This window comes from Lissotriton vulgaris, chromosome 11, assembly GCF_964263255.1.
Source record: "Lissotriton vulgaris chromosome 11, aLisVul1.2, whole genome shotgun sequence".
In the NCBI taxonomy this organism is placed as follows: Eukaryota; Metazoa; Chordata; class Amphibia; order Caudata; family Salamandridae; genus Lissotriton; species Lissotriton vulgaris.
In genome coordinates this window covers 418,648,879-418,663,535 of record NC_141699.1, presented here as the reverse complement: position 1 = coordinate 418,663,535, position 14,657 = coordinate 418,648,879, and the positions used below count along the sequence as shown (strand labels likewise).

The 14,657-nt window shown below is 45.4% G+C and overlaps 1 protein-coding gene across 3 annotated transcripts in view; it reads left to right on the top strand.

Moving 5' to 3' along the window:
* LOC147679914 (annexin A4-like) overlaps nt 1-14,657 on the top strand; it is a 115,052-nt gene that overhangs the window by 55,258 nt on the left and 45,137 nt on the right. For all 3 annotated transcript variants that reach the window (XM_086943479.1, XM_086943477.1, XM_086943478.1), the window contains exons 7-9: nt 165-244; nt 2,247-2,303; nt 12,468-12,561. In XM_086943479.1, coding sequence (XP_086799605.1) covers nt 165-244; nt 2,247-2,303; nt 12,468-12,561 — 231 coding nt within the window. The remainder of the gene's footprint in view (nt 1-164; nt 245-2,246; nt 2,304-12,467; nt 12,562-14,657) is intronic.

The window sequence follows — 14,657 nt, the reverse complement described above, 5'->3', positions numbered from 1 at the left end:
TAAGTTGCTTCTATCAAAATGAAGCAGCTCGAGATCAGGTTCCCACTTACTCTCTTGGTGCTAGTGGCCAGCCTTGGGTGCGCTACTTAGTTTGTTATTGCGACCTGTTCGAAGATCGCATATAGACACCAATGCATTCATACTTGATTCAATTCTCTTTGCAGAATACGGAAAGAGTCTGGAGGATGATATTTGCTCCGACACATCCGGCATGTTCCAGAGGGTGCTGGTGTCCTTGTCAGCAGTAAGTTAATCTACGTGTCCTATGGCTGTTACTTTGTAGATGTACGGCGGGAAGGTGGGTATCCTGCTTCCATGCTTAAAGTGCTGCTGTAAACCTTACTTTATTTGAAATGATCGGCTTCATACATTTGTGGGGGTTTTCTTTTGGCAGCTGTCAGAATGTGCAGAGTTTTTTTTCTATATTTTTTTTTCTCTGCTTGCTACTTAACAAAGTTAAATGCCGGCCAGTTCATGTCAGTGTGGATGGTACCCAATGGGGTGGCCAGATTTCCTGGCCCCCTGGACAGACTAATTTCCAAGGGCGTGCCCTGTGAAAATAAGGGTCACTACTCTTGGTACTGTAATACTATTTCTGGATGGATAAAACGCCACCGAGGATCCCAGGATAGGTCCCTATTTTTGTTGAACTTTCGTCTGCTGGGGTATAGAGTAATCGGTGTGTGAGGTCTCGGGGACCCACCCATTGTATCCAGAGGACCCAGGAGGAGAGGGCACCTCACTGTCTCTTCTACGCAGCAGTTATTGGTGCCCATGGATTTAAAGGGCATGGGGAACTGTAAGTTCAGATTTGCCAGCTAGCGGTTTGTATATGCAATCCTCCATTCAAGAATTGCCACAAGTGGAAATATTTATCGTAATGGGGTCATATATATTCCAACTAGCATAGCTGGGAGTTAAGTTTCAAACTTTTTTTTAATTTTGTGATCAGTCAAGCGTGTGGACTTTTCTAACACATAGGAATGCTCAGTGAAGTCCAACTCACCTGAGCAGCTGATGACTTTCGCTGAAACAGGAACTTGTAATGTGTATTAACTTTTAATTTAGAGAAATTTGAAGCCAATTGTAAAACTCCACTAAAAAGACCCTCTTGGTTGCTAAGATGTGCCAACTGTTATTCCATGACCGCAGGGCTCTGATCCCACCTTGCCCATATTGTGTGATCCTCTGCTAGCAGCGACCTGATTTCGACGTGCGCCAGTTCTGTTGGCTGTCAAAATGGGAACACTTGGCAATAGATAAATGCTGGGTTGAAGCACAAGTTGGACATACAGCCCGCGTTGTTGGGCTCCAGTCTATGCTATATCTAACACCACCAGTTATCTGTAGATCCCTGCTAGCTTTTACACACTTCTAGAACTGGGTTCTCACACCCCACTATGCATACTCTCACCAATTCTATCCATTTAGAGCCCTGGTTGGGTCGATGATCCCAGGAACAATGACACCTTAAAGGAAGGACCACACTTGACTGCTGGGTCCAACAGCTGGTAAACTAGCTCGGTTGGTTAGTGCAGGCACTTAATGACCTGTTTAGGTTGAGTGCCTGCACTAGAGGGCCAGGTTGAATTCCACCAGCTGGACTGAGTCTGCCTTCCAGAGGTTAATAAATTGACTGCCCTATTCTCCTGTCAATATTTGCATATGGGTTGTGAGGATAACCTTTCGTATCCAAATGTCGCATCATGCCCCATTTAAGAGAGCTGGCTGTTTTAGACTCTACTGCCTATTCGGTGTCCCCTTTTCAGGCGCCGAGAGATCCCTCTGTGAATGATTAGCTGCGCAATACAAATTAAATTAAAACTAGAATTAAATAGTTTTATTCCTAATAACGTTATCATAAAATGTATTTATATATTCACACAATTTTATAGTTGTATTCTTTTTGTATCAATATAAATGTTCTGTGTGAACAACGGTTTTGCGTTGAGGTTTTTTTACACTGGTAGAAATGCATGTAGCATACGAGTAAAATAAAGGTAACATAAAAAGTGCCTGTAGATTTTAGTGCGGTTTTAATTCACTAGAAGAGGTAAGCAGACTGGTTGTGAATTGATCCTGTAACCCAAGTAAGCTGTGGTATTGCCCCTTCCCATGGGTGTCTGTTTCGGTGCGAATGGCTACAGGAGTGTGTCGGTTGCTCAATTAGTGACTGCCCTGTCCTCCGAAAGGATCCCAGGGGTGATGCACCGACACTCTGCTGATTTTATCTGTTTTCCCCACAGGGCGGAAGAGACACCGGCTCGAATGTGGACGACTCGCTGGCCAAGAAGGATGCCCAGGTCTGTCTGAGTGTATCCCTTGTCATGAACATTTCACCAGCTGTCCTGTGTGCCCGACCTCTTTGTACTACACTTATCAGTCATGTCTCCTTCGTGCAGTCTGTCATCAGTCCTCTCTCCCTTTTTTACGTTGTTCAGCAGCTTGCTTTAGCTCACAGTAAGGTTTTGGCTTCATGCCCGTTGAGTCTTGTGTGCCTGTCACGCCCGTCTCTGCTGCACCTTTGTCCTGTCTGGAACAATGGGCCACCTGAACTTCAGCACAATTTCCAAACAATACTACTCTAGCTGTATGTGGGCAGGAGGGATGGGTTAGGGGTGTGGGGAATGGGCTGGTGGAGGGAGATGCCTCTCTGAAGTAAAAAAACAAAAAAAAACCAGCAGCCATATCTAGTCTTGTTGTACTTCCTATACGGCTTGGAAGCAGAGTAGAGCGTGGTTACATAGTGGGCCGCCTTCAAATTGCTTCTTCAAATGCTCTGATGTGTTAACAGCGGTTTCCCACTTTCTCTCTACCTCTGGCCAAAATCAAGGTTTCATCTCTGATCTTTCACATTGATTCACTACCTATTTTTTTTTTTTCTGTCCCGCACACTTGCTATTACTAGTTTTACCATGTTCGCATATTTATCCCTTTCTCACTTTTCATTCTGTCCTTTCCTTCCTTAGTTACACTCCTCTCCTTAAGTGGTCCTGCCTATGCTCGGTCTCCTCTGCCGTCTATCTCGAATAGTGCAACCTATCATTTTCTCACAACCCTCAGCGCTCACATCTCTCCTTCAGCTGTCATCGCGTTGGCTTTAAAAAAAAATAAAAAATGTTTTTTACCCCAAAATCCTGTTTAATTTTCAGTGCCCCACATTCCTTCACGGAACCTTGATCCTGTTTCTTAACTGCACAACCTTGCTTTATTAATAAATCACTTATTACCTCTTACAAAGCTGTTACAATTTGAGGGCACATTCTTTGTGAGCGTTGCCTTCCAGCTTTGGCCATGTGCTGTAAATCAGGTTAAGTTTCACTCAGAATTTAATGCTACCGTTTCACTATGGGTTTTGAATAGAGTTTGTAATTTTGTTACACATACATAGTTATATGATACAATGGATAAAACACCTGAAGGGGTAATGTGTTTTCTCCTTGCCATAGCCCAGGGTTTTAGATTAAAACAAGTAAAGCCCCTAATCCTCTTCGCCATTCTTTGAGGTATTCCTTTGCATCAGGGACAACACAGGACCATCATGTGCCTGACAACAGAAACCAAACTCCCTACACATCTAGCATTCCCTGTATGGATTTGTTTTTTTTTCTTTAAAAAAAAAATATATTTTTTTATCATTTTTAATGACAGCCGTACAAAGAATAGTGAACAACAAGTTTCAAGTTATTCACATCATTACATACTAGCTATCGGCCGAAGATATACATCAAACATTTCCATCTCGATCCATATTTCTGCGCATTTCCAGTTCTACCATAGGGGATAAACAGATATCTCCATGATATACATTCCATTTTGACCATTTCCGATCCCATTGTTTGGGGCAACCCCTTGCTACAAAGACCTCAATCTCTGCCAGCATTCACCTATCCAGCTCTTTCGCCCACATGGTAGTGGAGGGCGGATTAGCCCCCATCCCTTCGCCAGCTCCCGTTTAACCATCGTGTACCCTAATGTTATGAACCCTAATGTTATGAATTGCTGTTCGACGTCAGTTGCAGCCCATATGTTTAGCAGCCCCAGTTGTGGAGTCAGAGCTACCTCATTTCCTAAAGCTGTCTGCATATGATTCGAGGCTTCCTCCCAAAGGCTACGTATGGCTGGGCAACTCCAGAGAGTATGATAAAAGGTAGCCTATGTCTGCAGCCCCTCAAGCAAAGTTAGTCAGGCCTGGATCACAGTATTGCCAAAGTCTTCCCTGTCATGTGTGATCGCTGCAGTATAAGCCTATCCTAAGCAGTATAAGCCTAAATCTAAGTGTGATGGCTGCTTCCCTGGGGGACATACGAGCTAGTTGCCAATCCTCTTCACAAATCGGGCCCAGGTCATCCTGACACCACTCTCTAAGCTTTTGAAAGGTCTCTGGTAAGTTGTTGTTAACCAATTTTTTTTTATATATGAGTTATAGCCTTGGAGAGTAGTGGCACATCCATCAAGCGACTCCAATGGCGACTACTCCGGTATGTCCGTAAGGGTCGGAAATGCCGCCTGGAGTGAATGTCGTATTTGCAAGTATCTGTATACTTCCCCCTGGGTCAGGTGGTATTGACTCTGAAGGTCCCCAGTTCTTTTACTGCTGAAATACCTATCCGGACCCATTTGTCGAACCCAGGCTGATGGCATAGCATTCCCAGCTTCTGGGTATGATAAACTCTATATCCCTTGGACCCCCTTTCTGAAACTTCTGTTGTGTTTAACGACCCGCACCTGGTTATATCCCCAGCTCCAACTAAATATATAACATAAGAAACACAGGGGGTCTATTGGCTAACTATTAGAGCTACACTATCACTTCAGTCGCCTAGATCTCAACGTGTGTGAATCACAAAGATAGTGAAAGAATGAAAACATAGATAAAGAGGAGTGGACTCACAATGCAAGAGATCGATACATTATAGAATATCCAGAAGTGGCTGACCAGTCCCAAACCGATGATATAGGGTTTCCATCAAAAAAGACTTAGTGATCAGTCATATCATCTGGCCAAACCCAGGTGTGTGAAAGGCAAGTCCCTTGATCATAGGGACTGAACCACACAGTGTTGATATCTTAGGATTTGGTCCACCAATATTCATGAAACATCCGTAATGACTGATCTCTTGATGGTTAGAAAAAAGGTGCAACACAACAGAAAATGTGACTTAAAATAGGATGGGATGCCCTCCTTCGTACAACTTTATTCTATGGACATGACATGCCTCCTAATTAAAAACAGAACGGTGCAAGAAGACAGTAACAAATATATCTGCCTGTAAAAGGGCCAACATGTTTCTGCCTAATGGCTATCTATTCCCTCGGCATTCATTGGGGCCTCTGTTCTTATACTCGTTGCACTCTTACTAGTGAAGAAAGTTCACCACCTTCGCCATGAAACCAAAAAAATGTGAATGAACTGAAATGGTTCAAAACGGTACAACCTGTAATGACCATATATTGTCACCCTCCGACTCACTCTCACTATAGTGAATCCTACGAAGGAAAACACACCAAAATTAGCAATGTATTTAATTGTATCAATTCTCAATACAATGTGTCCACCCAAATCCACCAACAATTGTGTGAAAAGTAATATATTACATGCTCACCCTGACTGATGGGTGAAGCTACCTCACCTCACCTGGACGCCGCTCAGGCATAGGAGGCCCGCACTGGTTTAAGGGAGAAAAGAGGAATGTCGCATAATAAAACTAAAAGTTATTAGCCTATCACTATGCATCAGACTCCTTTCTATATTTATTACCCTATTTCCCAGGCTTTAAAACTGAAGTGAGTCAATATTAGACCCAGTGGACCAAGCACCATAGTACCCCAACATTGATGACTCTGACATCTACTGGTATGCATCCCAGCAGTACTCTTATTCTAAGATATGTTGTACTCATTATAACCACCTATATAGTATAGTGGCAGTCAGTATTCTCACTCACCTATCCGTCGGTACCTCAAGCTGTCATCTGAGGCTTGGGGGAGGCACCGACCTAAGTGTGAACTAAGTATAAATAGGCTAAAGAGGATGGTTTGTATGGTAACCCTCCGCCTACCTAGTATGTTACTTAAGTGACTCAATTTTCATTATAAGTTGTCTTGTGCCTTAATGCATTCCCATAGTTTACGGGACAGTACATTATTTATTGTTAAATTATGGATAAAGTGTATATAATGTCTCTTTAGGCTCGCGCACTACTTTTTGTTCGAAAAAGCGTTCGAAATAACGCGTGACTACGCGTAGAGACTACCCGACTGCATCATCGCGGCCATTTTAGTAGTCTATACGCGATCGTCTGCAGTTTAGGAATGACGCGTGAACTACAAAGTTACATCATCGCGGCCATCATTGTAGTTCATAACCGATCGGCTTCCGATCGGGACTCAAATCCTATTTTAGAAATTGCCAGCATTGGGAAAAAGTCCCCCTTGGCGTGTCAATTCATGTTGACCTACAACAATACCAGATTGAAGGAGTAGAGTGAAGTATGGGTGAACTAATGGGTAAAGCGAGATACCGTGAGATCTCGAACTAAGGACTACTGAGTGACATCACTCTGGGCATGTTAGTGATTCTAAATAACGCTGGTAGTCCAGTCTATTACCACACGAGGGTTGTTATGCTTACCAGAACTGTACAGATGCATTTTGTAACATAACAAAAACCATATATCCCTGCATAAGACAAATATTATAGTAGTGAAGACAGTATACAGTTTGAGAGATAGTATAGTATATATGGGGGTCAGTGTTTGCCTTGTTGTCATGCTATCGAGCCTCCATGTATTGTGATCAAAAAACTCTCAATGTGAATAGCTCAATACGTGTAAATGTGACCACCACTATGTAGGGGCTGAAACACTCCTGTGTTGCGATAGAAAAATTCTTTCGTTGTACAACAAATCTCACCATATACATTGATCTACACTAGTAGTGCTGTCTGTTGATCGCGTTTGCACTCTTGAATTAAGTTGTTATAGCAGAGTCCACGGAATCTCGTTGTTTAGTCCCCTTCTGTCTGACTGAAGCTTATAAATCCATTGCTGTTCTTTTCTAAATAGATATCGAGGCGCATCACTTATATGGCTGGGTATGCACGGTTTTTCTAACACTGTCCATTGAAAATCCGTTTCGTGATGTGACTGTTCCCAAAAATGTCTGCTAAGCCTGGTATGGCTTTTCTTACACCGGAATGAGCTCTTGTGTTCCAGTATTCTTGTACGAACACGCCGAGTGGTCATTCCTACATACCGTGTAGAACACGGGCAAGTCGGCATGTAAATCGGATTGGTACTGTTGCAGTTACTAAAATTGTTCTGCAGCCAAGGTCTGTTAGTCCCGATGTCAATCTCCTTTGTATGTCTAGTCTGTGGGCATACCGAGCACATGCCACATGGGTGGTTTCTGGGTATACCACAATGGTGTTGCTCTAGAGAGAATGCCCGCCCATTCCAGACGAGAATTTGCTATGTGCCATATTTCTAGTGTATGTGAGGTGGGCCCGAAATATTTCACTTTCTTCTTCCTATTTATTGAATATAAGGACTCGAGGTAACCGGAGTGATCTTTGTTCTCTATCAAGAGCGTATGCCGGGTCAGTGAGGAGGTGATACAGCCAATGGTTGATGGTCACCAGCTGAGCCACCCAATAATAGTTGCAGGTCAGGCAGTGCTATATCTCCGTCATACCAGCCTTTTGTTAGTTTCTTCATTGCTTCCCTGGGGGCTTTGCCATCCCACAACAGCGTGCAGAGCTCACTCTCTACTGCTTTAAAATAAGAATCTGGGACTCTGTGCGGCCAATTATGGAGAATGTACAAAAAATGAGGGAGAGACAACATTTTTAAAGAGGGCAACTTGACCTATAGATGAAAAAGGCAGGGACCTCCAGTGCTTCAAGTCAGTGCATAATTGAGCAAGTGGGGGAGCCAAACTGGAGCTATAAAGAACCGGTTCCGATGTGACAGACCCCCAAAATCGAAACCCCTCCTCCGCCCCCTCTATGGTAGTCAACTGGGTGCCGAGTGACCTGGCCCCGCAGCACAAACAGCACCGACTTATGCCTGTTAATCGCATACCCCGAATATTTCCCAAAATTTGTGAAGTTGTCAAGCACTACACGTATAGACTTGTACGGGGAGGCTAGATATAACAGCATACAGGGATATTTGGTCTTCCACCACAGCCCCTGCACCATCACATCCCGTCACACCCATACCACAAGGGGTTCCAACATGAGGGAAAATATCAGCGGAGATAAGGGTAACCCCTGTATGGTAACTTTTAACTTGAATGTCCGGGATGTGTAATTGTTGACCCTCACTTGTCCCTGTATATCCGTGTATAGCAGTTTCACCCAAGCTATGAGGTTTTGGCCTGCCTCCCGGCACTCTCTGTGCCCTTTCAATCGAGGTAACTGGACAAGGTTTGAGGTGCCTGGTGATTAGTTCCTCTACATATAGGTCCGCAGCAGGACCCTCGGCCCTTTCCGGAACTCCAAAAATTAGTATATTGTTACAGCTTGCGCAACATTCATAGTCCAAGATATTCACTCCTGTTTCTTTTGCAATTCGACCATCTGCGTTTGGAGCTCCGACGTATCAGTTTGCAAAGCGTTAGTAACTATTTTGACCTCTTTGAGTTTTTCGTCCATCTTTCGAAAGTCTGCCCTGATGAGGGAAACTTCCACTGTGACCAAATCCAGCGAGGTATGCACTCCATTAATAGCCGCCATGACCTCATGTAGCATTGGCTCTGTCCCTTGCTTAGGGACAGTATGTACCCCATCTTTCTCCATTTGTAGTGGCTCGCTTTTGTCACCCGCCTTAGTCCAGGCAAATTTGGCCAGTTGCTTCTAAGCATTGGCCTTAGGACCCTTCCCATTGCCATGTATGCAGGGTGGCGACACGGGGGTCAAGGGAAAGTCCGGGACAATACTGGATGCTACCCGCAGCCTATTTAGCGAATATGGTGATGTCTCAGTCAGCCTGTCAAATCCCCCTCTGGATCGCTGCCCCGCCGTTACCTAACTAAGTCCAAATGTCCCAGGCGAGATCTCTACACTGGCAATTTCCCTCCACCGTTGTGGGATCTGGGGACAGCTTGGTTGTGACCACTTCTGACCCTATCTTGGCAGGCATCCTGTTCCAGTCACTGCACCCGCAGCTCCAGTTCTGACCCTGGTCAATTGGCACCCCTGTATGTTTCCCTTCTCCGTGGAGGTACACCTCCCTCTAGGGAAGGCAGCGGACTGTTGCTGTCCTTACATATGAGCCATGCTGAATCCGGTGGTCTGTGCGGTCCCCCAGCTGTATTCCCAAGACATCTGAGCCAACTATAACCTATTTCTGTCAATGGGGTCCTCCGGGGCTCATAATCTGGTCTCTTGCCAGCTGTACTTTCAGTTAAAGGCGCCAGCTCTTGGGTATGTAGTCACACCCTGACTCCCAAAGTAGTCCTGAATCAAATCCGGCAGGCAAATCTGGTAGTAGACTCCAGATCCAAGTCTCCGTGCCACCCGGCCCTCCACCCCTGCAGGCGCCGCGTTGTCACAGCGCAGGGTCACGAAATGCGCATCAGGCCCTGTTATTTCTACCTTTTGTGATGCCAGGCCCTTCCTGCCGTCCCAGTGAACACGAGAACCTTCGGGTCGCTGTCCGGGTGTATGGGGCCTAGCGGGCCGATCAGGCTGGGATCTCGGGTGATGAAGCCCGCCGCCACACCCTCTTTAGGCCACTTGCTGGCAGCTGTGCGTTGCCCTATCCACCACACCGGGACACCGAGCACTGCTTCCCAGCACCCTCTCCCTCGGTGCCAAGCAGTCTCCCAGCTTCTGATCTCTCCACACCTCCTCCTTCTGTCAGGTCTCTAGCGTTGTTTGTTGTGGCCTATTGACTACGGGGCTCCAAGCCGGGACCTCAATTGGGAACTACGTCCGCTGGTCTTGCCGCCCAGGCTCCATCCAGCACCAGGCGTGTTCTCGTCTGATCGCCCTCGCTCAGTCAGCTGAGGCATCCTCTGGAAACCAGCTGGTCACTGTGGGATTGCAGTGCCCCTTTTATCTCGAGACTACGATCTCAGACTTGGGCCACCGGGAAGCTGCCATTACCGCTCCGTCATCCCTACAAGTCGCACAGGCTTACGCCCTGGCTTCAAAGCCCGCCGGTCGTTGCACCACAGGTAAAGAACACCACACAGCACATTTGTAGCAGAGTTAGTCGTGGACAGCTCAGGATATCGAGCGAGGAAACGGGAGCTCACTCAGGCAGCGGCCATTCTCGGTGGCTGCTAGCACGACCCCTAGATTTATTTCTAAGAAGTTTTTGATTATCGATTCTTGTCACCTACGCCTTTCCTGGGCACTGGAAACTGAATATATTGATTTGGAATTAAAATTCACGTCCAAGCTAGCTAAGAATCCTGATTGGAGAGTCTTTGCGTTCCTGGGAATTGACCAAAACCGGAATCATTTTTGTTCTAGTGTTTGTTTCATGGGCTTCATTGAGGACTGGTTTAGTCTTCACCTCCCTCAGCGGTACAGGGATGAGGACACCTAGCATTTTGTGGGAATACGTTGGTATTTCTTGCTAGCCCTGCTTCATGCATTCCCCTCTACCATTTTCCACTTATACTTGCTATAATTCCTCTTGCTTCACAGGGGTCTTAGCAGAGAGCATATAGCCCCTTGAAACTTGGGGTTAACCTTTGCCGTGTTTAACACTCCTCGATTTCTTGAATTTTACAAGCTGACATGCTGCCCATGGACAACGGCTACCGTCCCTTCTCCTAGTAGCAGAGTAGGGCTGAATGGTGGGGTTTAGATTAATGGCTGAATCTCGGAGATTGCCTATGATCCGTTTGCAAAATGAATACGTATAGTCCCAAATGTTTTCATAGTAACCCGATGCTGCTGAATGCACAAGAATCAATCGAGACGAAGCTACCCTGGCAATTCTACAAACCTGTCTCTTTATTTCACTCTTGCATGTTTTTTGGCCCTTCTTGCTTCCCTTTGTCACTGTTTTCTGTCCACTTTTCTCTCTTGCTCAAAGTCTGATGAAAAAGTCCTCCCAGAAAATGAGGGCTGATGCTATTTACATGCAAACACCAACAAAAATTGAACACTTTTTTTTTTTCTCTCCAGATCTCATTTCCAGCACAGGGGCATTCCTCTCTACAACACAAACTAATGCTTCCTAATTGCACTCTTATTGTCCCAACTAACAAAAGGATTTACTAACCTTTCGTTTTTTCAGCATGCTCGCTGTAGCGAGTTCAAATACTCGAGCTAGCACTGAGCAGGCTCTCGTGGTTTGCGTAACACAGCACAATAAGTCTTGAAAGTACAGAACTCCCACACCAGAGGGAATCTACTTCAACAATAACTAAACTAAGTTTTCAGTAGACCCAAAATACACCCATCATGTGTTTCATCAGCTGCACCACACCTACACACCCTGGGTGCACTCTAAAGCCGAGAAAGTGATTTATTTTATGCTAGCATTTCAGAGAACCTGCATCTAAAACACTTATCAGTCCACCGTGGCATAAGTGTGTGCTGTTTACCGGATAGCATGGATGACCTCATTTAAGGCCTAATTTAATTAACCACAAGTAGCTGGGTCTGTACAAGCCTTCTCTCATCCAGGGTTAATATCTACAGTCTACCTCCTCCCCAGCAAGTAGAACCCTGTGCCAGTAGGGGCACAAAGCATCTTTAGACTACTATTTGATACTCTGCCAGTGGAGTGAGTAACCTAAACTCCACTTACACTGCCAACAGTTCACTCAAGATTTTTGTACACACATTGGTGCTTGGGCACCTAACCAGTGTATGCTTATACTACTTTATTTGCCAGCCATGGAACCCAGGCAGCCTATAATAACATACCCCTGAACTACCTATCGGCTGTCCAAAGAATTTGCTACCTCATCCCTGTCTGTGACAGATTGGCACACAGCAGGCCAATCCCTTGGCTTCCCTAGGGCATTGTGAGGATGCCCACTAACAGTTTATCACCAGTAAAGTGAGCTAGCACCACTTTACTTACTACTAACGTGAGGGTGTTGTTCAGGTCACTGCTGTCCCAATGCATGTACCAAATCCATGCCAAATCGGGCACTCCACTGGTGTGGAAGAACTCTAAATTCTCTTCATGGGTCAAACTTAATTTGCGTGCCAAAGTTAGCATGCAGCACAACTGTGTAAACCTCTGTGCCAGTCAATGGCCCCTAAATACCGACAAATTATTTGGCTGAGGTTGTGTGGGCACAACATAGATGGAGCTAAACTCGCATATTTGTTTGGGGATAACCACCAGGGGTGACTGATGTGATCTTTTGTGTAATGTGACTGGGAGGAGGTTTCCAGGCTTATCTGACGTCTTGCAGAGTGTTTGTGGCCTAGTGAGTTTGCTCTTCCTGGTGCTGGGACGGATTGATTCATCCTTCTTTGTTTCCAGGATCTGTACGAAGCAGGCGAGAAGAAGTGGGGGACCGATGAGGTGAAGTTCCTGAGCATCCTCTGCACCAGAAACAGGAAGCACCTGCTGAAGGGTGAGCACTAGATATTGCCATAAAAACCAAGGACCAGGGTCTTGGCTTTTTTGTGCCTGCTTGTTTGTTACATGAATTTATGTATAGTATCTCACAAACTATTACTTGCAGGTCTCCATTAGGCAAGAGTTTGTAACCATGCCTTCTTCCGGGCTGGCTCCTATTGTCCAGCCTCTCGCTTTTCTAAGTTAAAAGCAATGAGGCATGTACCTCCCCCGTGGCTCCTCTTAGAATACTGCGGTTTTTAATATCTACATCTTACTATTTGCAAAGCTAATCTACTCATTTGGTTTCACTCTTGTGGCCTGTGCTAAGGATGCACAAATTGTCATCATGCTGGAAAGCCATTCTACTAGTTCCAAAGTTGTCTTATTGGCCTGCTTGGAGGGATACGTCTGTGATCATTAACCCCTTTGATGCTGGTGACAAAGCCAGCTCGTCATGGGCGTTACCTGCGCTGCGCGCATGACGAGCTGGCTTTGTCATGTAACGCGGGTTTTTTAAATTTTCAGCGCGCAGCGGGAAAACCCGCTAACGCACATGCAGTTAAAAGACTGAAGTCCTGTCATAGGGTCCTCTGTTTCCTAGTCTGCCAACATGTGGCAGTCAGAGCTTGGGTCTCTTTCCCCTCCTATTCCCTTGTTGTATAACCGCGATATTTCTTTGACAAATCGCGATCCCTTTCCATCCGGATGAGTAAAGTGACCCCAGTCTGCTTCTTTTATATTCTGGTTGTCTGAAAGATCATTCCATTTCTTCCTCGTTCATCTTGCATGACCCTACTCGAGGCTTGGATGTCACATATGGGCCATGGAAAATCTCTCTACTCTGGTCTTCCACCATTTTTCAATCCGGCTTCCGAAGGTACAGGATGCAGCAGTTATTCCCTTCCATATTGCGCCACATACTCCCATATCTAAATACTTAGTTTCTCTTCATTGACACCCAATCGCCGAAAGAGCGAAGTTTTATAATACTTTGTTTTCCCATTTGTGTCGTATGTAAGATTGGGCACAAGTATTTTCAAACCACATTCCATTTTCCCATGACTCCTAGAGCTTTGAGGTATACTCCTCACTTTTTTTATGTGTTCCTCTGGTTTATAAAGTTCGCATTGAAAGCTACTTTTTTTATTATAAATATGGCAACCAAATACTGGAATGCTCTGCAGAGTCTAAAATTTCTGGATAACTATGTCCAATCTTATGTTTTTTTTAAAAGTGTCCATCTGAGTGAACTAGGCTTCTGCAGTGTTATGCTCATGCTTATCCAGGCAGTACAAGAACATCTCTGAGGGTATTAGTGCCCTTTACAGATCCAATCCTCATCTAGTTCACATTTGTCTCTAAACTCTGTTCCCCACGTGCTTTAAGGTGGTGAAACCTAGAAACCAAGTAAAGATTAGGGCAGCATTTGTTAAGAAGGTGGGCACTTCGAGGTAGTTACTGACCTAGGGGCATGATCAAAGTCACATTTGCGTATTCCTTAGCCCACTGTACAACACTGCTCTTAGAAACTGGCTCTGGACTGTAGTTGTTGAGACAGGAATCCTTTCACAAAACACCTTAGTTCTTTTCGTCCTTTGCGTGCAGCAACTTCCTCCCCTTGCCCTCCTGCACTAGCTTTGCCCCCGGTCCAGTTCTTCATTGAAGAACTGGCACCATTTCAAAGCCTTCAGTCAGAGGAAGGGCTGGACAGGAGCTTCTCTGGCCATTGAGACATTTGGAGTGGCCTTCTCCCCACAGTGGTCTGGTGTGGGGACTGTCTTGGGGTAACCTTTTCGGCACACCTCCAAACGTGCTTCATGCGGGGTGGAAGGGGAGCATTCTGGTGTGGCTATTTCTGTGGCGCATGGACTGCACCTCATCTTTGTTTGCTCCTTACCAGATATTGGTTGGCCTTGGAGCCAACAGAATGATGCATTAAAATATTGCAGTTTGAGCAATGCACTGGAGACTGTCCCTTTACCCCCTATCCTTGTGGCATCTGTTTTATGCAGCGTTCCGCTCCCAGCACCCCTCCCTCCACGCCCCCCACAAGCAACTGTTTGAGAATATTTTTATCGACATAGTTTTAAAAAAGTACTTATTTATATG